Source organism: Sturnus vulgaris, chromosome 11 (genome assembly GCF_052056855.1).
Source record: "Sturnus vulgaris isolate bStuVul1 chromosome 11, bStuVul1.hap1, whole genome shotgun sequence".
NCBI lineage: Eukaryota > Metazoa > Chordata > Aves > Passeriformes > Sturnidae > Sturnus > Sturnus vulgaris.
The window spans coordinates 11,047,545-11,075,480 of NC_142253.1; the positions used below are offsets into that span (position 1 = coordinate 11,047,545).

At 44.3% G+C, this 27,936-nt stretch overlaps 1 protein-coding gene across 1 annotated transcript; it reads left to right on the top strand.

Annotated features, from left to right (window-relative positions):
• ABTB1 (ankyrin repeat and BTB domain containing 1) lies at positions 1-27,343 on the top strand. Its single transcript, XM_014871846.2, has 12 exons — positions 1-191; positions 1,924-1,986; positions 3,055-3,110; positions 4,134-4,278; positions 6,194-6,353; positions 7,208-7,253; positions 8,255-8,371; positions 13,051-13,166; positions 18,329-18,427; positions 19,003-19,170; positions 21,891-22,091; positions 23,837-27,343. The coding sequence occupies exons 1-12, from the start codon at positions 136-138 to the stop codon at positions 24,041-24,043; spliced, it is 1,434 nt and encodes a 477-aa protein (XP_014727332.1). The 5' UTR covers positions 1-135; the 3' UTR covers positions 24,044-27,343.
• The last annotated feature ends 593 nt before the right edge of the window (positions 27,344-27,936 follow it).

Below are 27,936 nucleotides of genomic sequence, written 5' to 3' on the forward strand. Positions count from 1 at the left end.
GCGGTGCCTCCGCCGTGTTTACAGCGCCCGCCGCTGCCGCCCCGCCGCCGCTGCCCCTCGGCCCGGCCCGGTCTGCGATCGCTCCTCCGCTCTCCGCGTCAATGCGGCGCCGCCGCCCCGCGGCCTGGCCCGGCCATGGACACCAGCGACCTGTTCACCAGCTGCAAGAAGGGCGACGTGAGCCGCGTGCGGTGAGCCGGGCCGGGGAGCGGGTCCCTCGCACTCACCGCTGCTTTTAACCGACCTGGCCGCCGGGGCGAGCGGGGCCGGGCCTGTCGGGGCGACCTGGCCTCGCCGGGACGTGCTCACCTGGAGCTCGTCCCGGCCTCTCCGGGGCACCAGCTCCCGGGCTGCTTCCTCACCGGCTTGTTTCTGGTACATAAACGCAGCTTGTCTGCAGCCCGAGGAGCTGGGTGTGCGCCGGGGCTGTGCCCGTGCCTAGGTTCGGGTCAGGTGTGCCCGGTCCCGGTGTGCAGGTGTGTCTGGCTGTCACACGGTCACTGCGTGCTCAGGGTGTGGATGCTGCCTGTGGCAAATGCCCGTCCTTGCACAAGGTTCCTCTCCAGCTGCTCTTTCTTAACCCTTGGAAATGCTATTTGCGTTGGTAGGAAGCTTGATCCCTGGGACGCGATCGTCATGGAAATGTTTATAGGCACCTTGTGCTGTAGACTGTGGGAGTATCTCTGAGAAATACGGGATACTAAAATTTTAGGTCAAGTTTCCTTGCTCGTCTCAAAGCAGCACAGCTTAGCTGCAGTGATTTCGGATCAGGAGTCAGATGGGCTTGTTTTCTGTAGAGTGAATTCAAGGTACAGGATTTACAGGAGGCTTTTTTCCTGCATCTCATGGTTTGAGTCTAAAACTGTTCTTCATCCTTTTATCCTGCTTGATTCTTCCATCTCTTCATGTGTGATATGCCAGATAATCAAAGCAACCTCTGTTTCAAGGTGCTTGCTAGTGAAGGGTAAGTGTGCAGCTAGATAAGGTCTGGACAACATTATCTGTTGTGATTGTGTTAGAATAAATCATTGTGAGCAGTAAATTGTAGATTTTCTGTAGAAGGAGGGGTCTGAGGGATGGCCTTACAGAGGTCACGGTGGAGAAATGAGTCTGAGAGTGCTGTCAGAGCAGGGGGGTCAAATTGACTACATGGGACTGAGTAGAAAGGAGCTGAGTTGCTTGGTGTGTTGAACGTGGTCAGAGGAACCTGAAGTTTGAGACAGCAATGGTGAAGGGAGTGAAAGAGAGGATTCATGTGGTGGGTCATAAAAAACCAAAACTCGAGAGTCTTTGTGAAGGCTCAGAGGGACTTTTGCATGTGGTTGTTGAAGTACAGGCTATAACAAGAGCCAGGCTGTGCAGGAGGTTTGTCTGCAAGGCAAAACCTGGCTTCTAGAGGTGTCAGGGAGTGTTGGCAGCACTGGATCTAGCCCAAACATGCAGGACAAGGAAGTGTCAGCATTTAAGAGCAGTCTGGAGTGACACTGATGTTACTTTTGTCAGGAAAAGCCATGAGTAGGATGGGAGTCCAGCCGTGGCCTTGTACATATGGCCACTTATTTGTAAGCATCCAGGCTGGGAGCATTTTTGAGGAATGTGAAGATACTACAGAAGTACTCAGGCTTCTTTTGATATTGCTGCCCTGTTAGAGATGCTTTTGATTACCCTCTTTCCCCACGTGTGCCACTTAAAATTAAAGGGAGCTGCCAGGCCATGCTGTAGAACACCATTCTTTGGGTTGAAGATTTGGCTGATGCCCCTTCAGCCACAGCTGACAGTTCCCCAAGTCCAGTGCCAGTGGACAACCTTCCTACCTTTGGAAGTTACTCTATGAACTTGAAGTTGCATCTTCTGAAAGAGGTGAATGTGACTGAGTGAGTAGCTGCATGAAGTTATAACTTTGCTCTCTCCCTTTTCTTCCAGATACCTTCTTGAACAGCGAGATGTGGAAATTAATGTCCGTGATAAGTGGGACAGTACCCCCCTGTGAGTGCTGCAGCCTGGAGCGCTGGCTGGGTGGGGGGGTAGGGCCTTCAGAGCTCCTTTACTCTCTCTGTATCAGCAACCATGAGCACTGTTACAAAATGTCCCAGGTTCTGCTTTTTTGGAGCTTTGGCTACATAGTTCTGCTTCTCTTCCCAGTGGGTGCTGTGCTGAATGTGTCTTTGTCTCCCCATTTGGCTGGGGCTTGCTATAGTGATGCTGATAAGTGGGGTTTTGTTGACCAAATTACCTGGATTAAGCACTCTGCTCTTGGCTGAATTAGGCTTTTCCCCCACCAAAGTTTATGGCATTCTAGGATGTCTTTTCAGGTGAAAGTTTGGCCTGGTAAAATGCCAAGTGACTGTGGGATCACAGTCTGTCTGCAGCAGGTAGTCCCTGGAGGTGCTGAGGGATGTGCTGTGAGCTTGTTACATCCCCACAGTTTCAAAGTACATTTAGACATTTACAATATATTTAGAGTACAGAATAACTTCCCAAAGTAAACGTAGACTAACATTTGGCTCCTGTAATACACATTATGGGATTCTCCTAGTTTGTAGAACAATTTGAGGTCCTTGTGAAAGAGAATCATGAAAGGCTTAGACTGTAAAAGAGGAAACAAAACTCCTTGAAGTAGAATTTTGGGGGGGTGGGTTTGCTGTACATCCAATGTGGGTGCTGTTCCCTCATTGGCATAGCATGCAGCAGTCAGACTGACAACAGAAGGAGCAAGGAGTGTTTTTGAGAATTCAGTGGACTGCTGAGTGCCTGTGAAATGATCTCCATTAAAATGAGGATGGATTTGGCAGCTGGTGGTGCAACAGAAGATGCTGAACCCAGACTGGGACCTTGAGATCTCCTTGCAGTGCTTAAGATTGCTGGGAACAGATTCTGCTTAGTCTGTTGCTGGGATCAGGCTTCTGTGCTATTTGGTGTGATTCTTCACTCCTATGAGAAGCTTCTAAGCTTCTCAGGGATGCTTAGTGCTGTGATCTGTGTGTGGTGATGTGCCAAAACACTGAAATTTGTTTCCTACTGCATCTCTAATTTTCTTTCTCTCGTTATTGCCAGGTATTACGCCTGTCTGTGTGGACATGAGGAGCTTGTACGTTATCTTCTAGCCAATGGTGAGCAAAAGTGGGTGGAGTGTTCTTCTCTGCTCTGTTGGGATTGTATGCCCTTCTAGCTGTCCCTTGTGGAAACTTCTTCTGTTACAACCAACCATCTGATCAGTGATCTCAGGCTACAGAGGGAGCCCTGCACACACTTTCACGGTCTCCTTTGCAGGACATTTGCTGCTTGAATTTGCTTCTCGAAATTGCTTGAAATTTCTTGATTTGCTTGAAATCTTGAAAATGCACAGAAGGCGAAGCTGTCTGTGATGGCCCAAGGCAGTATGACTTTCTGAAATCGTAGCTGATATTTTTGTGAGGGTGCAATGGTGTTGGGAATGTGCTGATCTAAGCGTTATACTTCATGGGAAGACTTGTCTGTGTAAAACTCTCTTGTACTGTACTGATAGCCTTGCTTTGTAAGCAGGACTTCAAGGTGAAATGCAAGGGATTTTGCTCATCTCAAATAAAGCGAGACCAATTCTTCAAGCCATGTGACTACCCATTTAGTTCTCAGCACCCAAATTATCCTAGATACTAGTAATATTTTGCCAGAGTGCAGAGTCACATCTCAAAAGGTTTGGTTTTCCAACATCTTAATCAACCACTTGTGTAATTCTAAATAGGAAAATGCAAATGCTCTCCAAATTTCTTGCAGGCTCTAACCTAAAGAGACATCTCCTGTCTTACAGAAAGCAGTAATACTTTTTAGGACGAGCTCTTAATAGTCCAAGAAATGATTATGCTCTTTGTACAGTGGGATTTGTCTTCCCAGAACACTGCTGGAGCCATGCTGAGAGGCTTTTTACACGAGTCAGTTCAAACAAGTCATGACTTCTTCAGGAAAGGATTTGTCGGTGGGAGAGCAGCTTTAGATTGTACACATGTGAGGAAAGCTCAGTTTTTGTCAATATATTTCACTGTGGTCCCCTCTGCTGATGAGCATGTCAGCAGACAGAAGTCATGGTTGTTTAGTGACCGTTTGGGGACACTGGAGAAAGATCTAATTCTGCCTGCTGGCCTGTGGTTGTTTCACAGGAGCAAAGTGTGAGGCAAACACTTTTGATGGAGAGCGTTGTCTGTACGGAGCTCTGAGCGATGCCATCCGCCGGCTGCTGAAGGAGTACAAACAGATCACGGCCAAGTGCATGAAGAGGGACTACTACGATGTGTTCCTGCAGCGGTAAGGACATGAGGCGTGTGCCGAGCATCCCATCATCCCTCCTGAGCTCTTCTGCATATCCAGCTCTGTTCAGAGCAGCTTTGAAAGGCAGCTGATGAGTACCCTCTCTCATTCCTGGGCATGTAGAGCTTCCTAAGGGATGTTCCTCTGTGCCCTGAGGGATTATCTCCAGGTGTGTGTGTGTGTGCATAGCCTCCAGTGAGTTGGGTACAGATTCTAGAGTCAACCAAAAGCTGGTTTTTGTAATGCAGAAGCACTAAGCTGTCATTCTTGACTGTCAAAGCAAAATCAGATCACTAAAACCACATCAACAATTTAGGACAGTATGTCAACTGAAATTAAGTTTTAGGCCTGAAGGTACTATAGCTTGCAAGCTGAAATTTTCAACACTAATAAAATGTTTCTCATTTGTGAAATAGAGCACTTTAACAAGCCTGAAACTGACTCACAATGTCACTCAAAGTGATATTGCCCAATTCTTTCTTTTCCTTGCTAGAATGTTTTAAGATACTTCTGAAAGTTGCCTGTCCCACATTGTATTAGAGCTTGAGTGGCAGCCTAACTTGCTCAGGAATAGAAGAATAGTTTCAAGCTTTTCTTCTTGCTGTCTCTACCTTGGTAACTGATGTTATTACAGACTTGCTCTGGTTGGCTTTTTTTTTCTTTCCTTTTTATTTCCCATTGGAATAAGTTACAAATGTTAAAAACTTGTGGTTTTTTTTAATCTTTGAAACTGGAGTGTTAACAAGTCCTAGAAAAGTCTGACAATCTTCCCAGTACTACAATGTCCTAATTTCTGAAGCTGTAGGAAAAGAGGGGAGGAAGGAAACTCATTTATCTGAGAAAAAACAGATTCTGTATTCCAGGGAAGTAGAATTTTGCAGGGTGATTTATTACTGCCCTGGTGACTGTGGCTCAGATGATGTAGGGTTGAGCATACATGAAAGCTAAAATGTGCTGGTGTCTGCTTCTCATTCAAGCAGACCTTGTATTAGAATTGAAACAAAGGGCAGCAGTAGAGGGGCAGAAAGTAAAAACCTAATGCTTCTGTTTGCTTTGGGGCAAGACACTTAGAAGGAAGGGTGTGCTAGTGGCAGGAGATTGAGATTAGCATTAAGACTGACAACATCTCTGTGTGTGACTCCACACCTTTCTATGCACTGGTCCTGCTCTCTAGAAGGAGTATGGGTGCTTGATGTCCACCTGGTTTGACCTCTTGAGGATCTTTGTGAGGATATATATGCAAGGAGTGATGGGCATTAGAAAACACTGGTGATGCTTGCTGTAAACTCTAGAAGTAGCAGTTTTGTTTTTTCCTTTTGAAGAATGAAGATCTGGGCACACAGGCGAGGCTTCACCTCTGATGTGGTAATTGCCTGCATTTCATGCCTGTCACATCCTTCCTTCTTCTGAGGGTGGGTTTCCTATTTGTTACATGGTTAAAGTGTGCATACTGACAGTGCCCAGAGAGCAGGAAAGTTGCATCTTGCTTTGTAGCAGGGTAGTTCTTTTTGAAAGTGTGTAATTTTGCAGGGTTGATTTTTTTTTTTTTTTTTTTTGGACATCTGACAATTTAAAAGCAGTATTCAGTTTTGAAGATGTGCTTGTGGGCAACTAGTTCCACTTTAAAATCTGTACCCTGCGTTCAGGTGTTCACCTAATACAGGAAGATTTCATTCCCCAGCCTCCCTGTTGCACCAACAAAACTTCTCTGAGTTATGGAAGGGAGTCAGACATCCCACTGCAGTATGTGAAGTACCAGCCCCCATGCTGGCCTTCCTGCTGGGCAGGGAGATACTGCAATGCCTGGAGGTATTGGTTAATTTAGACCTAATTGTACCATGTTCCCCACTAGCATTGCTCCATTCTTTCCTTTTTCATCCTGCAGTGAGTTTCCTTGCTCTGTTCCTCACAGGTTGCTGGAGCAGGGGTACCAGAGTGACATTGTTTTCATCGTTCATGGCAAGTCCTTCTGTGCCCACCGCTGCATCCTCAGCGCTCGCAGCGCCTACTTTGCAGAGATGTTTGAGACCAAATGGAAGGGGAAGAACATGATAGTGTTGAAGCACCCATTGGTGAGCAAGGCTGTGCTTCCAGTTCTTTCCTTTCTTTTGCTGTTCCAGCTGGGTGAGGAAAGTGAGTTTGAGGGTTAACTTCTACAGTGAATAGCTCCTGGGGTCAGAATGGCTCTAGTTGAGGAGGAGGACTTGTGGAGGTACTTTATGCAGTAAAATTGCATCTTTCTCAGGTAACAAAAGGCTGCAGATTGCATACCTTCCCTTTGCTCCCTTTGTCATGGACTCAAACATAATTAATTGCAGTAGCATGTAGCTGTTACCATCTGCCGGCTGCATCACAACCCCTCTCTGGGATGAGTTGAGTCTGTCTAATTCCTGGTGGACAGGTGGTCTGTGGTGAAGACATCCTCCATAATTGGCACTAATTGAGTCCCTTTTGTGCCTTTGCATTCCATCCATTAACCACCAATACTCTGGCACACATTTCTGTAACTTGACTCTGGCAGTGCAAATCCTCTTGTGACAAACATAATTCCAATTTCTCAGAACACTCTTCTCCTCTCTCTTTGTACAAGAACGTCTTTCCTCTTTAACTAGGAAGATGTGGAAATGTTTATGATCAGTAAAAACCTGGATTTTGCAGAGTCTGTATTACAACCGTATCTCTTTTGAGTTCCTCCATTAGTCTTATCCCCTGAAGTACCTGAGGGATTAGTATCAGTTGAAACAGTAAGGAGCTATGTAAGCCAGATGAAGTGGCAGCATTAGTTATGTGAGAAACAAGGAAATCATGTGCAGTGTGTGAGTTCGTTCTTAAGGAGTTTTTTTAATTACTTGTTCATGATCATGTTTCAAACTTACTGTTAAATTCACGATGATTCCAAATGTAACTTTCTCTTGTTTTATTTTAGATTAATCCAGCAGCCTTTGGTGCTCTTCTGCAGTATCTATACACAGGTAAATGACCTTACCCTGTGGTGTTTGTTTGCATGCCTGGTGGGCAGCTGTCTGTGCCTCTGCACTGAGTGGCACAGGCTTTCACTCGGCAGTTTTTGGGTGCTTGAGTGCCAACAAATCCTCTCTGCTGGCAGAAAGGGAGAATGTGAGCAATCACCAGCTCTTCCAAGATGTTTGTACCTTTTGCAAATTGTCGTCCTGTCAGTAATTATACAGTCAATTAAAACCAAAATCAGCTTAGGTTGGTTGATTGGATGGATTTGGAGGCTGTATTTTTAACCTAAGGAAGGAAAATCTGTCGTCTGGTGTAACAGCTTCCTAAGATGGTGAAAAGCCAGTTTCCCATGTAGGACATTTCCAGTTTGGCAGACCTGAGCAGTGTGTGCTGAATGCTTTGACTGCTTTCTACTATTTTTTCTGAACAGAAGTTGATCCTAAACCTTCTATGAAAATGCCTAGTGTTGTATTGTAGGCATGCTAAATGCTGAACTGTCTCAGGCCAGGAGGTGGTGCCAGAATTTAACATTGCCTTCAAGTCTTGTCTTTTCCAATTCAGTGTGTTCAGAAATGTCCCTTGCCACATTTTCAGTGATTGTAAAAGATCCTGGGAAGAAAACTTGTGAGCCTAAGGTCTATTCTTACCCAAAGCCAGAGAGTCAATGGTGACAGTCATGCCTGCTGCTGTTGTGCTGCTGTGTTTTGATTTTCTGAGGGAATTAGGCATGTTTTATATAGTCTGTTTGGTCTTTGGACTCTTGAATGAAGCTATTAGGGTACCCTGGAAAGTGAAAATGTGAATTAAATGCCAAAATGTTATTGATTTAAGTGATGGGTGGTGGTGGAATACCAAGTTTTAGCTTCTGGGGCTGAGTTGTAAGTGAATGCTGAAAAGTGAGGCAGTGTATCTAATTACTACATTTTTGTGCTGTCAAGTCCTCAGACCTTATTTTTATACCTAAATCGTGTGGATTAAGAGATGTGACTGCATTTCTTCTTGACAGGTCGTCTGGATATCGATGTAGAATATGTCAGTGATTGCAAGAGGTTGGCCAAGCAGTGTCGACTGCAGGACCTCATTGATGATTTGGAGACCAAATGTAAAAAAGTCTATGAATTTGGTAAGCATTTGATTTGCTGTTGTCTCTGCTGTGCCTGTGTGCCCTTTCAGGGAGAAACAGGAAAGTGTGATGCTGGATGTTTCATGGTGTCCTTGGGGCTTCCAGAAAATGATTCTGTTGTGGAATTTTCATGTCTGCATGATAGTTTTCAGTCATGGCCTTTCTATGGGGCAGCTGTAGTAGTTTCTGACACATGCATGTTTATAATTTATATTGAGTACTTTCTTTATAGTAGAGCAGCCATAGCAGCAGGACTTTGCTGTGGTTGCCAGACATTCAGTTGAGCATGATGAAGTATATATTTGGAAGTGCCTTCCAGCAGGGAGCTTGTTTAAATCCCCAGAAAGATAAAATATATACAGTTGGAAGTATTTTTCTGCATTTATCTGAGCCCTAACCAAAGTAAAATGTTTGATAATTGGCCCAAAATGGGTGCAGAGGGACATAGAACACTTTTTTTAAAAGCAGAGAAGTATTTCTGAAAGCATGTGTATATTAGTAACACGTGGATGTGCCAAACCCTAAATGAAACAATCCTCTATTTAAGGACTTTTTGTTATCCAAAGCTTATTGCATGAAGACCAGCAGTTGGAGTTTATCATTCATCTCCTTAGCTCAAGCTAAGGGACACGTGAAGAGCAATCAGAACAGCACACGTGGTGTTAGTCACGAAGCAGAAAAAATTACCAGATAACAAAACCTTCAGGCTGAAAGCTTCTGATTCTCATTCTGTGCTCTGAGTTAAGTCCCTTACTTTAATTGAGTTAATTTTGATTTGAGAGGAGACTCCAGTCTAAAGTCAATAGCATCTTCTTCCCTGATCTAAGAGGCAGAGAGGAGTACAGCTGTTCCACCTTTTCCTTTTGAAAATTTGTGATTATTCAGCCTCCTGAAGTTACAGGACATAATTGATAGGATACTTCTGGCTCAAGAAATTCCTCATCTGCAAATCACATGGAAGATACTACCATGTGCCAGTCTCCCTTTGCATGTGTGCAGTTTTTTGGTAGTGGTGGTGTGCAAGATTACCATGCTACAGCTGTTCCCATGCAGACCAGGGTGCAAGTCCTAATGGAAGCTGTGTCACTACTTCTGCTATGTAAACACAAATGTAAACGTGCACCTGAAGAGATTAGAAATGCATTTCTTGGTATCTACAAAAACTGCAAGGTATCAGTTTGTATTAAATAAGTGGTGGAAAGGGGGAGTGGTAAATGAATATAAAATAAAAGCTACTCAGAAATCAGGTAACAAAATGATTTTGTGTCATCTTTTGATATCAGAGTAATTCAGTGAGATGCCAGAGATCCATTTTTCCTTTTTATCTTTTTCTCCCAGGGTCTAGCTGATACATTCCACCTTAATTAATTTAGTAAAAATCTTGTATTATGTTGTGGAAGGAAAAGAAGGTGCTTAAATTTGTGAACTGCAAAAAAGCTGACTGCTTGGTGGGTTTTCAAATGGAAAATAATGATATAAAGTTTCAGGTTAGTTGGAAGTTTTAGATAAAAGCACCACTTGGAAATATAATGACACTGGACAAATCATTTAACTTCTGTGTTCTTTGGGGAGGGGACAGCTCTTCAATTTTGAGGCCTATCAATGGGTGATTTAAAGCACTAGTCTTGATTTTTATTTATGACAGGTTGGATTCAAACAAATAGAACAACTGTTAAAAGTTTATTTCTTAAATCTCACGTGGAAGCCAGGAAAACTTGATCTGCAGAAAGGCATATATGTAAGAGTTATTGAAGTTAAAAAATTGGAAAGATCTTAGATCACATCATGTCTGGCACTTGACAAAGTGTGTCTGTTTCTCTGAGTATTTTAGGAACATCTGCCTGTTTCAAGTGCATGCTGTGGAACAGACATCTGATTCAGGTCTGCAGAGCAGGGTCATGTATTGCATCTGTATTATGAAGCTGAAAGAAAAAAAACAAGATTAACTCGAGTCTCTGCAGCTCCACTGGATAATTGCAGTGTCTGCAATCTCATTATCTAGAGTTAATCAGTATTTCAAAAGCACTTAGTATCTTGGCATGCACTGACAGTAGTATAGGAAGAGGATGGCCTTCTGTTGCACCTGAGATATATTTGGGTGTGAATGTTTGCCTATTTTCTCCTGTGTGTATATTGTAGCTATAACAAGAAAAAATTACTGCATTGTTTGGAAGAGATCAAACAATTTGTCCAGATTAAACCATAATCCTTTCATTAGAAGTGCATGTATTAGAAAATAAATGTTCTGCAGTTACTTCAGCATGTTTTAGGGCAAAAAGGGTGAGAGCAAGGTTTGAGATGCTTACCTTTGTAGCAAACACACTGGATGTACAGAATCTGTGGTTATAGCTAATTATGCTATTGAGAAGAAGGGGCATCTGGGTGTGGCATCGTTTTGAAGGTTTTGGGAGTTTAGTGTGGTTTATTTATGACTCTTATGTTTTGTGGTACATTGGCTCAATTTAACCAGAAGACTACAAAGAAGTGTTGAGCAGGAAAACCAAGGCAGCTGATACATGGATAGGTGATGTTCAGTGCTCTACGGCTGTGCAAGACTGGGAAGAAACCAATCTCAACCTCAATCACAGTTTAGTTATTCCTTTCAGCTCCTTGCATTGTTTATGTTGCTTTTTTCAAAAGCCCCTTCATTTGTCTTTCTTACATTCCTCTTTCATGATCTGTGCTGCTTGCTGGCAGCCAGCAGTTTATTCCTATTTCACAACTTTGATTTTTGTTGTCTCTGTAAGGAAAGATTTTTCTAGTGATACCAAATGCTGTGCCCTTGGATTTGAGAGATGCAGTGTCTGAGTAGATTTTTCTCAGAAAAATCATTGTTCTTTTGTGTCACTGGGAAAGATGCTCTGTGGATCTCAAGAGAAGAACTCTGCCTTGACTACCACTTAAAACTTGCTGAGTCCATTAGCACTTACAGAGTCTGACCTGGTGACCGTTAAAATAAGTACTACAGAAATACTAATGTTTCTCTCTGCCATGAAGAATTTCTAATTGCAAAGTAAGAAATTTCCTTCTCTCATGCTGATGTGTAAGTGGATCAGGGCTTCTGAGAAAATGAACTCAGTCTGGTTTGTGTTGGTGCCAGGCCTCCTCTTAGCTTATTTACCCTGGAAGTCATCTATCTGAGAGTAGCATTTTGTGCTGATAGGGCAGCCTGTCTCCTTGCTGGTGAGCTTTGTGTGTAGCAGTCATGGTACCTGAGTATTTTGTACTGGTAGATTATCCTTCCCATTCCAGAAATCTTTCTGGGACATGTGGCCTATGGAGAGGTACAGTGGTGGCATGTTTGAAGGGTGCAGCAGTGATGTGGAGGAGGGGATGGAGATCTTGTTTTGTGGCACATCGTGGTCTTGTTTCGCCCACGACCCAATGGAGTCATCTGATGGAGCTCATGTAATGCTGTGCAAAATGTCAGGAGAAATGAGGTCTCAAGGTGGCGTGATTCACCTGTGAGGGGTTTTAATGTGGTGAATCATACCTGTCAGAAATTCTTCTGAATGCTTCAGAGTTAACTCTGTGTCTCTCTGGCTCCCAACAGTATCTGAAAGCTTCCTCAGCGCAACTTTGCATTTTCCAGTAGTGCTTTATCTTTTTTCATATGCTTCCTTGTATGCCAGGGACTCTTGAATATCTTATATGCTCCAGTTCTTCCCCCAAACCATGCTGAGCTGGGAGCAAACCTCAGGTGGTGAGCTGGGGTGGTGGAGCAAGGTAACCAGAAACAAGAAGGGCTGTGCTGGCAGTGGCATTGTATCACAGTAGGTGTGCTTTGGGCTGCCACTCGTTTGAAGTCAGGGTTGGTTTCTATGAGCTCCACAACAGCTTTGGTCATAGCAAGACCACTAAAGTATGATCATGTGTTTTGCTTTCTCTTTAATGGGCTGTTTTATTGTGTAGGCTGATAAGACAAGATGGGAAGATACACCAGGTCTGAAAAAGGCAAATGAAATTGCTGTCTCTGAATGGTCTGTTTGAGCTCTTTGATGGTAGTGGTGCTTAGTTCAGGCACATGCAGGAGTCTGGGTACTTTGGGGTCTTTGTGCTTTAGGGTTCTATAAATGGAGAGTAAAGGACAGACTCATACCTGCTGAACTTACTGGCTAAACAAGAATAAATCCCTTTGTTCCCTGCAGTGAAAGCAGGATGGCACAGCTGAGATGGGAGCCGGTGAAAGCATGTGACAGAGCAGAGAGGGATGGAAGCAGATTAATTGAAAAAAACTCCCTGGCATGGGTTTTACCTTAGGTGACACTGTCAGCTGTAGGGGTGGTTGTGGAAGGCCGTGTGTGAGTGGATTCTGCAGGGATCAGGCCAGCCTGATTCATGGTCCTTAACTGTAATTGGTGACATGGATTCCAAAGAGCAAGTTGGGCTTGAAATATGCTTGTGACAACTTTGTTTCTCACAGTTGATATTCCAGCATAAGGAATTATGTGGAGGTTTGAGGAGAGACAACAATACATGCATCTTCTTCCAGCCCTGCTCACTGGCTGTACTGAGGGGTGCTGAATGTGTGTGTGCATATAAGAATTGTGTGAATTTTGCAGTAAAAGCTGAACAGCAATTACACTGGTTTTCCTGGCATGTCTTTTATCTAAATGGGAGAGAACGTTTGCAGAGGAATTCAGGCTTCTCTGCTCTTTTGTTTTTTTTGCTTCTTCCAGTCTCTTCCAAGCCAGGGACCTGTGTGAAGGTGCTGACGATTGAGCCCACAGCTAACTGCCGGCTGCAGGAAGATCTGGCTCTCCTAGCAGACTGCGCCCTGCCGGCTGAACTGCGGGTAGGGAGCTCTTCTTCTGCTGGGCTCTCTGGGGCTGGGATATCTGCTCACTTGTGTCCACTCACATCACTGCTACATAGACTGTAGTGCTTGCTTGTTTCCTGGTGCTCCAGATGCTGAAAGGCATTTATTGATTGGCAATGCTGTAAAATTGTGTAATGAGGCTGTCATTACTGGTCTTTCCCCTTGGATATTCCCCCCAGCAGGGATCTTGGTAAATAAAACCTTTTCTGTGTGGTTGGTTGGGATTTCTCTATTGAATACAACGGGACAAGGCCACCAGCTCTTCTCTTTGCCATCCTTCTTGAGAATTAGAGATGTTGTAGCAGCAAGCATTGGTACCCAAAGGGATATCTAGGTGAAAGATAGGTTGCTGGGCTTGCTTGCTAGGAACTGACACACTGCAATGGAGAAATGCTTCCAAACACTGAAAATATTTCCAGCAGAAATGTGAGTCCCTCTGAAGAGAATTTAACTTGACTGGCAAGAAATCTGCTTTTCCCAACTATGTCTTGTCTCTCAGATATTCTCTTCCATTTGCAGAACAGGATAACTATTAGTTGTCTTCATGGTTTCTGCATCTGTTGTTTTCACCAGATTCATTTTGGTCTGATGTATGTCGTTTTTTTGTCCTCTTTCTTATACCAACCACTTTATTTAATAATGTGGACTCATTTTAGGTGCCTGCTGTGCCAAGAGGTTGTATGACTGAGTGATATAGTGAAGTTTTATTGCCTTTTTTTCTTTCTGTCCTCTGCCAAATAGACCTGCCTGGTACAGAGTGTGTGTCTGTGCATGGATAGCTTTCTAACCTTAATAAGCCAACATATTTTGTGCTGGCGTTTTTCAGATATATTTCACTATAGGGGGAGGGTTTTTTCTCCATCAAGTTTACAACTACTAGTTCAGAAATCTTTCCTGTGTAACCTGCCTCCTCCAAATAACTGTACTTTTTTTTTGTGGCTTTCAATATGCTTTTCTGTATGTTTGCAGGCTTTAAAGGGAGGTGATACTATAAGTAAGCTTCAGATCACCTTCCCAGGAATTTAAAAAAGGATCATGGACCCCAAAATAGTGAGGTTTACATATATTTTAAGTCACTTCAGAAATAAAAAGAATACTTCATGTTTGGCTGTTTCCAGACCTTGATGGCATACTCCTGTTAAGTTGTTCTAGAGTTAGAAACACTTTCCTTCTTAATTCTTTCATATAGAATAGGAGCTGGAAGGAAAGGAGGAAACATGGGATAGTGTAATCATCTGACAGTGCTGTGGATTGTGAGCTGTGGTGTTCTTGCTGTGTTCATATATTGGAATGAAGGCAGCATTAGAGTTATTACAGCTGTACAAGTGAACAGGGCATGGGCACACACACCTGCTCAGCAGGAAGTTTGTGTGCCATATGCAAGTTTTGGTGCTTTGTTTAAGTCTGATAAACTCTAAAATATTCCAATTTTTTTTCTCTCTAGGTACTTTTTGTTTGTTAGCCATTTATCTCTTATTCTAATGCTTTCAAATTGTTAAATTCTGTGAATTAGGCATCTTTGTTCTGGGACAGAGGCATTGTACGTCCTCATTCTTGCAGGGCTTGCTGCCATACAAGGAATAGGATACAAAATATTTAACCTAAAATGTCAGGAACAACTGAGTAGTCACACTCAAACATCCGTGTTCTGAAGAGGAGCATACTTTTTTTTTCCAGCCTATGCAGAACAAAATAGGTATTTGGCTTCTGGATAAAAGGCAGCATTTCCAGAATTTGGCTAGAAACATTTTGAGCTGCTGCATGTCATGTAATGCCATATTATATGAAATGGGGTGTATTCAGCTTTCTGTTTCAGTATAAACAAATAATTTGCATGTAATGTCTTTGATATTTGAATGATGTACAAAACTTTGTGCATTCCAATTTCATGGTTAGTGGTATCTTACATGACTAGAACAATAATGAATGTTAGATATCCAATTACAGCTCATTATTATTTTTTAGACTGAGAACTATCCTTTGAAATCTCAAACACATTCATAATTCTGGTACCTTGTTTCTCTTTCCTATTTGTGCTTGAAAGCCTTTTTTATATTCCCCCCAGTGTTTTCTTTTACAAGCGTGGTTGTTGTCTCTGTTTTGTTTTAAAGTACTAATGGCTAGGATTTTTCTGTCCACAACAGCTGTTTCCTCAGTTTGTTGCAATAAAATTTAGCAGTGACAGATTTAAGTAAAATACCATGAAAAGCAAGGCAACTGCAAAAAACCATGTGGCTTCCCACTGTCTGCCTGGTTCTTCATTTCATTTCATGTCTGTTGGGTGACCTCTGAGTTATAGACTCCAGGGCTTCCAGTGTATGATTTTGGAAGCACATGGTTTCCTTGTAAGTGTTTTTCAGTTACCTTTTAACTGAGATCTTACCCTCCAAACCAAATGAAGTCAGAGTTTTACATCAACTAAATACTGTTCTTTCCATCCGTATTGACATGTGCAAAAAAGAGACCATTTGCCGTTTTGGGGATAAAACTAGATCTTGTAATGCAGAGGAAGAACAGTTTGAAACAAGTAGATGGGTTCCATCTTGTCTGTCTGCACTTGTGTACTGTGCTTGTCCATGGCTGTGACTCCCCTGCTTTGCTTTGCCCCTTTGGCAGACAGATTAACTGAAATGTTTGCAACATGTTGCCAGTTTAGGGTTTGTTGTTTTTTTTTTTTTGTATCCAATCCACGAGCTGCCAATCTTCTCTTGGATCACCAACCCCTGTATTTTGTGTTGTAATTTATTTACAATTTTCTTGCTGAGATAATCTGGCCAAGGTACAAATTGCTGCCACTGATTTGTTTTGTATGTTTTTGCCTCCAGCAACATTTCTATTTAAGCTCTAATAGGAAATTTGTAGCAGCAAAGACTTGGTCTTCCACATGTGATGGTGGAGAGTGAAAGTATTCAGAGTATTTTTATATGGTGATTGAGTTATTGTGAATATGTTTGCACCTTGTAGGCTGGACTGTGTTGTGCTCCCTGGGCAGAATACTTGACTTTGGCAGCTGTGCTTTGCCTGGACAGAGGCCCGTGAAGGAGGTTGTATGAATAGGGGTGGTGGGAGGAATAAGCCAATTTTCTCCAGGAAGATCCTGGAAAGGAGATTAGATTCCTCAAGCATGACAAGAGAGGAGAGTAGAAGTAGTAGAGACTTGAAAGGGGAGTAAAAGGGAAAATTCTGCAAAGCCACTTCATACTGAATAGGAAAAACAAACACATGAACCTGCTTTTGTAGTAGGAATTGAAAATAACCTTGTAAACCTGAGCAGTAGAGTGGGGATCAGGCAAAGCTAGAAGCAGGAAATTGAGCCCAGAGGAATTTATAATTCAGGAGACAAATAAAACTCCCATATTCATTCCAGAGGGATGGACTCATTTTAGAGATTTACCTTTGGACAATAAAAGGAGAGCAAGGAAGAGATGCACATAGGAGATGTGGTGTTTATCTCAGTTAAAATTCCTGTGCCACAGAGTGGCATCTTGTCAAAGTTTGTTTCTAGGTTTGTTTCACCTGTGATGTGCCTGCAAATCTGTAGCCTTCAGATTTATGTCAGAATTTCTAGGAGAGGACATGAAAGCTGTGGGCATAGAGGGGGAGAGAACAGCAAGGCAAACAGAGCAGGCAGTTGCATCATGGTACTGGTGTTTGTAACACATTGCCACAGAGTAAGGCTGTGGTTCCCCAGACCATGGACCAAGGACCAAAGCCTTGAAATATGAGACATGGGTAACAGTAAAATAGCAGCCTGGGGAACTTACAAATGGGACAGTCTTGATGAGGTGGTGCTCTTTGTATTGCAGCTGTTGCTCTTTGTGTTGCAGCTATATGAAAAGCAGGTGATAGGTCAGGTGGGCAGCATTCCTTGAATTATTGCATCTCTTCTGGAACAGGAGTTGCCCAGTGGAGCAGGACTGCAGGAGAGAGGTGCTGTGGAGAGCCAGCATTACTGCAACAGCCATGTGCATGATTTGCATCACTGGGCTTCTCCTGTGATTAGGAATCAGAAGCTGCCCAGTGTTGCTGTGGACAAAGAGTGTGGTAGATGGGTCCAGATTGCCATGGTCAGTGGTGGTGTGAGCTTTTGCCAGCTTGGTGCCTTGCCATATCTGAGAACATATTTTGTGAGAAACCTCGCTGGCTGAGAGCTCCTACCCAGTGTATTTCAGTCTGTGTCTTTGTTTAGCTCAGCAGGGAGGAGTCATCTGGCTCCTCAGTAGAGCTGGAAGTCTGGTTGGAGGCAGGTGGGTTGGAAATGGACAGACTGCTATTGTGAGCCTGATCTTTATCGTCTGCCCAGGGTTTTCCTGGGTGCAAATTTGGGATGTCATTTTCCTGGATGAAAGACAGCAGGAATAAACTGCTTATCCTAGGTGCCTCAGGACCGTGTATATGGAAAGTAAGAACCGGGGGAAACTTTTGTTTCCAGAGATTGCTTTGCCTGCATGACTGTGGATATAAACTTTTTTTTTTTGCTATTGAATTATACTGTATATAGAATAAGGAGAAAGGGAAAATATTTAGAAGTGTCACTTTAAAATAACATAAGGCAAGCACGTTTTTTTTTTTGGTGTATGCTCTCATTGTTGGCATGTGGGATTGGGTGGAGGTGTGTTGTTAAAATAATTCACTTGAGTATTAATGCTGCAAGAACTCTAGCTTTGGCTGCAAATCAAATTAAAAATCTAAAATGTGCTCTAGCAATATTGGATTATTCAAGTCAGGCAATAATTGTAGCCAAACCATTTCAAGCTGGTGTATACATGGATGTAACCTATGTTATTACATGTACCCAGGAAAAGGCTGGTCCTAAACTAAAGTAAACTTCACCTCCACCTGGTTATCTGCCTTGTTAGATGGCAGAGAAACACTTTCCAAAGGTGTATGGAGATTCAGGAAATTACCATAGGTAAAGGAGGCAGCTGTAACTTGTACCAGGATTATCTCTTATAAGCACTGCAAGTTCTTCGTTTCTTGACAGTAGAATCTGTGTTCAGAGCATCTCTGGTGCTTTGCACTGTGCTGAGGGAATAGAGGGATGGCATTTTCTGGGATTACAGGAGTCTGAACTTGGGATCCTGAGCATGTTTAAAGCAGGAATGTTAAAGGAAGGGTCTTCTGGTGTCTCTTCCTAGGTTGGATTTGGGGAGTTGCCGTTTGACAGCACAGACAACTTCAACAGCTGTCCTGACGTGTGTTTCCGGGTGCAAGATTACAACTTCTTGTGCCATAAGGTATGTGCTTGTGCTGTACTTCTTTCTCCTCCCTTTTTGCCATGAATCTAGTCTTTGTGTCTCCCACTCCTTCTATGCTGGATACACTCTGCAGAAGCAGCATTGATTCAGCTGGAAAACTGCATTTAAGGCGTTTAACAAAGCAGCAAAGCCTGCCGTTCTTGCAGAGGTGTGGAGAGAGATAAATTTATAAATTCAGCTACAGCATTCACAACTGCAAAATCTGCTGCTGCTGGCTTATGAGTTCAGTGTATAGAGAGAGGAATGTTTAATCTGCAGATGAACAGTAGTAAGAACGAATTTTGAGATCCAACCTCAACTCAAGGTCCTGCCCTAGTGCCATGCTAATTTCAAATAATCTTGAGTTTACCATGTGTGTTTGTGGTTCTGAGGGTAGGCATGGATAAGGTCTGGAAAAATATTTGAGATACAGCTTCAAAATGTAGGGAAAACCGAAGTAATAGAGTCTGAACTTCTGAAATATCTTTGAGCTGCTCTGGCAGCTGGTTGGTAGTGCCCTTTGGTTTGGTGCAGTGAGCAAGATGTCAGTGTTTTGGTTTTTCATCTTTCTCCAGGCATTTTTCTGTGGTCGCAGTGATTATTTCAAAGCCCTCCTTGAAGATCATTTCAGTGAGAGTGAGGAGCTACAGACACAGCCCAGCATCCCTGTGGTGACTCTGCACAACATCTCAGAAGACATCTTCATCCGAGTCCTCTACTACATCTACAGTGATGACACAGAGGTGAGGCCAGCCATTGGTCCTTCAGTGCTCATGAGATCTGAGGTGTTTTCGGCAGTATTTTTCTTAATCTGGAGCAGGGTGTGTGTGTATATTCTTAAATTTCACTGACCTACTCTGCTACTTCACTTTTGTCTCAGGAATCCACGTACTGGGATGTGCTGTTATCCAGGCAGGGTTATAGTTCATGTGCATGATGTTCAGGAAGCAAATCCCTAGTCTTTTATCCCACAATAAGAATCTGGAAATTAGGTTGCATGATGTTTATTGACATGATAAATACAGGGCTTTGCAGCTTTCCTTCATGGACTCTCTGGAAAGATAAGGGAAGCACCTGCCAGTAGATGGCAGATTGAACACATTTGGAGATTTGGAGAGGTTGAGAGATTCTGCTTATTTATTCTTGGCATCACAGCCTACTTTTCCATTTGTAGAAAGTCATTATTTCCACTTTTATTTATTACTGGAGTGGGCCAAGGTTCCACTGGGAGACCAGTGCCTTGCTGTGCTCAGTATCACAGGCAGTAACAAAATAGCCCTAACCCACTTAGTTTTCAGCCTAATGGAAGATGCAGCAAATCCGTGTTTAATTCACTTCCTGCTTTGGTTTTGTAGCAAATACTTTCAGCAGATCTCGCTGCAGGATCCCAGAACACATTCTGGGATCAGGGCAGTGACTGGAGATGTTGCTGCACCTGCCAGTGTCACTTCCCCCAAGCAGTGTTTGTGCTCTGGGTTAGGTGCCACATACAGAGAGTGCACACAGCTGTGACCTTGTTTCTCCTAATCCCTTCACCTCTGGGTAGCAGTGAGGAGAGATGTGTGTGGCTGGCAACAAGGGCAGGATTGCTACTGGTATGCCAGAGAGCTGATTCTTCACTTGCCTGCACTCTTCCCTCAGCCACTTGCTGAAAGGGGCAGGCAGAGTTGGAAAGAAGCTACTTGAAGACCTGCCTGCCCTTCTTATGATGACTCACAGGAAGGATGTTTCCCAAGCAGCTATTCCTTTCCAAGGGGTGCCTCAGCTGCTCTGTCTGGGCTTAGGTCAGGAGGACAGACCAACAACAATGTGTAGGAGTTAAAAGAATCTTACTCATGTGTTTCATGTGCAGAATGGTGCATGGCTTGGGTTTTCAAACCGAGCAGTCAAGATGTGAGCTTCTGCAGAGAGTTTACCTGTCATGAGACACTACCAGAAAAAATGGTCAGGAAGACAGGAATATAGCTCAGGTTCCACATTTACACGTGGAGTGTTCTCCCTGTCCTGTGTTTCTCCAGCCAAGTATCAGCACTCTCAATTCCATGTTTTTTTTGTAGTGTTTCTCTGCTGTGCAGTAGTAACACTGTTTGCAGTCACGGGGAAGAGTGTGTGTGTAGAGGACATAAAGGGTTCCAAGCACAAAGACAAGTTGCTGATCAGAATATTTGTGTAGGCTCGAGGGCAGTTCTTGGAGGACCATTTGCCAGGTTTGTCCTTGATGAAGCAGTGGGGAGCTGCAGCCATCAATACTACTGGCTCAAACACCTCCAGTTCCTGAGGTTTCTGCAGCTTATAAAGGGACAAAGCAGCACTTGATTAATAATCCCAAGAGCTTTGTTACCCCATGTGCATATATAGCCCTCGTGGTATGGCTCTCCTACATCTTGCATTCTTCTTCCCAGCTGCTGCAGGGTGTTACACAGCTGGGGCACTTGCTGGTAGCTGTTTCTCCAAGCACAGGTGCAGACAGCTGTGGGGGAGCAAAAAATGAGCTCTTTGCAGTTGTCAGAGTGAACAACCACACGTATAGATGTGCACAGCAGTGTGTTTGCTGCACATTGGTTATCGGGAGAGTGGGCCAGGCTGCACCAGTTATCATTCCTTCATCCAGGCCAGTGTTGCTTTGTCTCTGAATGCAAGAGCCCTTCCCTCATCCACAGCCAGGGTATGCAGTGTCCTGCAGATCCTCTGTTACAATGGATGTGGGTAACTGAGCTCTTTGCAATTTATATTAGCAGGAACAGAGAGAGACTCTGGTTCCAGGTTAGTGATGCAGATGGCTGACAAAAATAGAATTTGCCTGGGCAGGGGGAAGAGGCAATGGAAGATGGTTCTCTTGCTCAAGAGCCTTAAAATGTTAGAGGCCATTCACAACAGTTTACATTTGAGCATCTGGTCCATTAATTTAGTCCATTCTGAATGCATGTTAGAGCTCTACTAGTATTTGATGTGCAAAATACGTTCTTACCCAGTTGGGCTTCACCTACAGTTTATTTTGTGTTCAATTTTCTGCCCTTGAGATTACTCCCTGTGCCAGGGAGGTGCTGGCTCTTAAGAGAATTTTGCACATTTTTCACAAAATGCAAGTCCAGCAGGATAAAATGGGAGGAAAAATGTGGGGAAAAGATTCTCAGTCCTGCTGGCCTCTTTGTTTGTCTCTTGGGTGTATGTCTGGTAAAAGTGACCTGCCTCTGTCACACTGAACATTTCTTAGCAGCCAGGTGCCTTTGGGTGTTTCAACATTGCCCGTTGCTTAGCTAGAGGGGTTACCTGCAGCCTGAGTAACTCCCTGCTTCACTTTTAATTCCTCTGTGGTAACTGAGTGGGAGACGCAGCCTGAAAGACAGAGCTGCTGTGTCTCCATGGTCAGCACTTGTCCAGTAATGGACTGAACAGCACATGAGTTTGCCAGGGACGAGCAGGGTGCTTAGGACTGGGCAGTAACTCCCCTCTGCCCTGCCAGCTGTCTCCAGAGAACGCCTATGACGTGCTGTGTGTGGCAGACATGTACCTGCTGCCCGGGCTCAAGCGCCTCTGTGGCAGGACCCTGGCGCAGATCCTCGACGAGGACAACATCATCAACATCTGGAGGATTGCAAAGCTGTTCCAGCTGACCCGACTGGAGGACCAGTGCACAGAGTACATGGCCAAGATCATTGAGAAGGTACTGAAACGCTCCTCATAGCAATGACCACGTGTGTCCGTGTATCTGAGCCCTAGAGACAACAGATTGAATGGCTGTACTTTGGTCTGTAGTTAATCTCTGGATTAATGTGCTTCTGGAAAATGAGCAGCAGTTAAGTAGCAAAGCACACGGTGAGTTAGGACAGAGGAGGAGGAGTGTGGTAGTACCTGATGTCACCATACTAAGCCAGATTTTGGTCCCTGGTTAGCACATCCCTGTTGAATGTGGAGTGAAAAGTTGCCCAAAAAGCTTTGCAAGTACCAGGGGCAGGTGATTTTCACTGAAGTTTCAGCCACTGTGCCCAATAGCTATGGTGTTGCCTGAATACACCAGCTGCAGCCTGAAGAAGCCAAAGGGGTGTGTAGGGGAGCTCTGTGCAGGAAATGTTTTTCAGTGTTTGCTGGGGGAAATTCTTCCTGGCATAGTGCTCTAGATAGGAGAAATCAATGTGACCTCTAATCTCCTCCAGGATGACAAATCAAATAGTAGGGGTTTGCTCAGTGGATAATTTGCTGTCAAACAGCAAGAAGTAATGAATTTAACACTGAAGTTTTCCTTATGGGGCTCAATTTAAGTGTTATCCTGAGTGATTATAGCTTAGTCTCTTAGGACTCTTGGAGAAAGTTGCCATATGGAAGGATGAAATAGAACCTATGAAGGGTTTTTATGCTGAGACAGATCTTTATAAATGGCTTGTGCAGTTCGCATGGGAGTTTTCACCTGCAGCTTGAAAGGTGTGAAATTATTTTTGGCCTGAGAAAACAACGAAGGAAATGGTTCTGGGGCTGTTACTTTGTTCAGGGTATAGTGTGGGAATGACAGATACAGCAGCATGTACCCATATTCTGGCTTCTGAAAAAAGATTTAAAATATGGTGAATGTCCCAAGTAATGATCAGGATAGGGCTTTACTTGTATGTTCCCATTCTCTAGCTTGAGTGGGAGTCCTTGAACCCAGCATTGGCAGTGTGTCTTCTTAAGAGTGTTGGTACAGACAGAGCCACCCCAGCTGATGTTCAGACATCAATGGTTGCCAGCATCCTGTGGAGATGGCAGCAGGGAGAGATTTTGGCAGTGTGGTAGCAGAGCAGGGCTCAGCAACCTGCTGTGCCCAGGCACAGTTCAGTAGTGTAGACAGATGGAAGCTGCCTCTCACGCCTCAGCTCACCACACATTCCTGGGGAACCTGATGCAGAATCGTTCATGGGTGACCCAATTCTGTCAGGTTGAGTGCAGAGCAGAGCAGCTGCCTTGCTGGTGGTGGTGGGGCTGAGTCAAGGGAGGATAGTCATTTGTGGCTCCCAGTTCTGAAATGGGCACAAGCACCCGCTGGCTTCTCTGCTAGAAGACATTGTCCAAAAGTGTCTGGCATCATCTCCTGGTTCCTGCTGGGGAGCCTTTTTGGGGGGGAATATTCTGTATGTGCATGTGCCCCAATACCAGAACCAGAGATGCTGGTTAGAGGAAATTACAGGGCAGCGTTGGAGGTGCAGATTGACTTCACTTGGGACTGTTTATTGTTGGACTATTGCAGTCTCCTTTGGATGGATGGCAGGGTGCATCTCCAAGTGGTTTCTGTAGGAGGATTTGGTTCTCCATGTGCTCTAGCTTTCCTTTCTTTTCTGTGGGATCCTTTAACAGATGTCTGAGACCATTATCCCAACCTTTGCATCTCTTTACCTGTCCTCTTGTCTTCCTAATGGTTCTTTTGTCCTTCTGGTGCAGCTGGTGGAGTTGGAGGAGTTTGCAGCTGCTGTGAAGGAGAATGCAGAGGCCGTGGAGGAGCGGCAGGAGACTGACTCCATCCCTCTGGTCGATGACATCCGCTTCCACATCACCAGCAACGTGCAGACTTACAGTGCCATTGAGGAAGCCAACCAGAAACTTGAAGCTCTGGAAAACCTCCTGACCAGTATAGGGCTCGAGTGCTGATGTGTGCAAACCTTGCCTGTCATGTGCAGCCTGCACAGCCCTTACTGCGTTGGCTCAGGGTGCAAGAACATCTGAGTCTGAACATCCCACTTCCCAGTCTTTGTCCTCTTTCCCATTCACCTTCAGGCATGGTTTCTTTTTAATTTATTTGTGTCTGTACATTTGCATTTCTGGTTTGTGTTTGGTTTTACTTTGTTTTTTTGTTTCTCCTTTCAAAAGTAGCTTCCAAAGCTCAGCCTAAGTCAGTAGCTGCTCCTTTGTACAATGCACTGTGGAGAGGAGACTGTGAGCTGTTGGGAATGGTGAGGGAGCTGTTCTGGGGACTTCCTGCTGCCTGGGGTTAGAACCAATCCCGTTCTGTGGTTTAATCACACACTTCTGAAACTGGCTCATGCCAGAATATTTGTTGAATTACCAGCAGCAGAGGAAGGAAACTGGATTAAAATCTTAATAAATATATGGGAAAGGAGGTCAGCACTGTCACTGTCAGCATTATAAGGCTGGCAGAACTGGGAAGTGCTTCCCTAACGGGGATAAAGAGGTACTTGGCTATGTGGAAGGCACTGTCTTCACCTGCTGTTTTAGTACTTAGATGGAAAAAAAGAAAAAAAGTGATTTCCAGGTCTTCCCTAGCTTTTCATTGCTTTGAGGTTCTCAGAATTTAAAAGCTTTGCTTTCTGAACAAGCATCTTTGGGAATAGAGTAGAGACCAGAATCCTTCCATTCTTAGAAAGCAGTAGCTTTCAATGCACAAAAGAAGTGAGAGCAGCCCTTTTTAAGAGGGGACAGAAACACCTTCTTTTTGGAAACAGCACTTTTCCCTTTATTTTTGTCCATTGTGGTAGGGCAAGGCTGACTTGCTGGTGGGTCTGGGAAGAGAGGTCACTGGAAATCTTTTTTAAAAGAAAAGGGGCCTTTTAGGTCCCTCACAGGGTTACTGTCCCACTCTACGACCTTCTGGCTTTGCTCAGCCTTGAGTCTTTTAGCTTCATTGTTCTTCAGGAAATTCACTGTTTGTACTAATGAATGTTTTTGAATCTGTATTTGTATTCTGCAGTAGGTCAGGTTATCTCATGTTGTCTGCCTGGATCCTTAATGAGGGTAATGGTGTTCCTTCTCCTTGGCACTAATCAGCAGGTGATAACCCTGCATAAAGCTTGCCTTGCCAAATAGGCTGCCCTTGGAGCTGTCCATCTCTGGAATGTTGTTTTGAGAGTCTTGTGTCCCCAGGCTGCAGGCTGGGTGTGCTTTCTAGTGCTGTGCTTTGGGAGGGAGAAGAGGTATTGAGTAAAGCACATGGTGATCCTGGCCAGGATCCTGGCCTGGGCTGCTGTGACCATCTCATACAATGATTTTGGTCGCTTCCTGGGGCAAGAGCTTGAAATATACTGTGCCAGGTGTGCTTTTATTATGTGATGTGGGAGCTGGGCAAGGATCCCCTGCAGCTTCAGGGTGTTGTTTTCTGTAATAGTGGTGGTGCCCCTCGTGGCTAAAGGGTTTGGAGATCTGGGGTTTGGCAGGGACTTGCTCCAGGTGTGGATGTATTGGGAGGATGGGTTATTCTTCTTTGCTAATGTCACCGGGTGAGGGACTGATACTCCCCAGCAAGTGAGAGCTGCAGCCTCACTGCCTGTGCCTCTCCTGCCCTGAAGCTGTTGGCAGGCACATGGGCAGGCTCTGGCACCACCTGCACTAAGCAGGCTGCACTCTGTTGTGAGGAGGGGACTCTGGGCTTTGGTCACTGTGCTGACTTTGGCAAAATCATGTGTCAGGATTGAGTTGCAATTAACAGAAGCTGAGGTGGAGGGGGGAGAGCAGGGATGAGGTTCATTGATATAATTGAACCCCAGATGCTTGTGCACTTTGTCATCTGAGTTTAAGTGGTGTCTCTTGCAGGTCAAGTCTCTCGGGCAGAGGATGGTGGTGGCAGGGCTATTCAAGCAGCCTGTGCTTCAATTCTGTTTGAAAACCCTTGTGAAGAAGTGCAAGGAGCTGTGGTTTGTTTTCTGCAGTCATATTAGGGTGAGGGTGGAGGATATGTCCCTCCACAGGAGTTGTTGCTGCATGGAAGCAGCAGGAGTGTGCTTCTGTTTGGGACAGTGACATGGAGAGGAGCTGTCTGTGCATTTCTTTTATGATTTGTGGAAGGTACTCCATGTCCACGTCTAAGCTCAGTGTGTCTTTGACATGACCACCAAAGAGCCCAGCACAACTGATGAAGGTGTCTTCATGAGCTTGGGGAGGGTGAAGGGCTATCGAGGAAGCTTTAATATGAAGTTCCATTTATTTTGGAGAAGGAAGGGTGGAAGGAGAACTGCTTGTTTTCTTGCTGAGTGGGGTGTCTGGCTTGTGAAAATCTGCTACAGAAACCAGCAGCTTAACTCAGCTGGCTCAGTTCCCCTATATTTCTCCTCTGTATATGTCTGAAGATAACACTGAACATTAGCAGGATGTTTAGTTTATCACATCTCTTCTCCTCCTCCGCTTCTGACATCGTAGCAGTTGACTTTCCACAGCAGTGGTTGTGACAGCCCTGGAGGCTTGCACAGAGCCACCAGAGAACAGGACGTGGCCTTTGCCTTCTGCTTGTACTAAGAGAGATGCAGAAGCAGGATTATCAAGGAATGTGCTAATGCTTTTCTCTGCAGATGCCTCAGCTGCTAAAGCAAATGGACACTGGCAGTGGGCAGAGCGGGAGGAAGGCAGAGGAGGAGCAGCAGTGCTGGGAAGCATTTTCCATATGGCTGCTCTTGAATAATTCCATTCCTGTGTCCTTAAGTGTGGAGCAAGTGAGGCTGCAGTTGTATATGTGGGAGAAAAGGTCAGCGTGGCCTTTTGATCTGCCTCCTCAGCAGTGCAAGTCCACGTGGGCTTCCAAGCAAATGCCTCATCTGTCTGTATGCACTTAGTGGTCACATCTGTGAGGCCTGTCAGATTGTCCAATTACTTGGGATCCTTTAACTCCCCCCCCATCCCTTTTGGCAAAATAGGGCTATCCAAAAGCATGCAGAAGCAGATGGTCAGCATGCAGGCAAGCTCTGTAATTAAGATGAGCCCAGGACAAAACTTAGATTTGAATTCACTTTATTCTTGCTGCAAATAATTTTATCACAAAATAAAAACCTTCTGATTTTTCTTCTGTTTCCAGTGTCTTTTCTGTGTTTTGTTGCCTCTGTCCCTTTTATTTACTACTACCCACTTGCTGAAACAAGAAGATTGTAAAATTTACTAGAGCGACATTATATTTAAGAAGAAATGTGTAAGCATGTGTGCAGCAATAAAATAGTCTATTTCACTATATGTGCTGTGGCTATGGTCTCTCTGTTACTGACTGACAACATCAGCATGGCTTTAGTTTTGAAAGGGCTCTGTGGCCTCCTTCATCTTCCCTTACCCAGGCTAAGGATTAGCTCTGAACTGTGTGGTTTCCAAGCAGTGTGTACAGTCCTGGTAGAACAGGTGAGTAAAGCACTAACTCGTTTTTAGTGTCTTCTTTCTCCAAGATTATTCCCTTTCTTTAGCAGCATCATGGCACAGGCTTGGTCACTGCCGTGGTTGTTTGTCAGGGAGGTGATGTTTCTCTTGGAAAATTGCTGTGGGCTGTTGCTGACAGGTAAATTGTGTTTCCCTTTCTTCTTGTCATCTTATGCCCCTGTCACTGACTGTCCATTATATCCAGGGATGGAGATTTTTCAGCCTTTGTACTTAACTACTCTGACCTGTTCAGTGCACTCCAGTTAGAAGCCTGTGTTTTCTCTGAAACAGTCTCTGCTGAAGTGTCTGGGCAGTCCTTCCTCTCTGAGGTCACAGGCACATGTTTTCTTGTCTGCTTTCTTGTGTGCCTGGGTGGCTACAATTTTGTGGGTAAAGGCAATAGCTGGGCTGTCTATTGA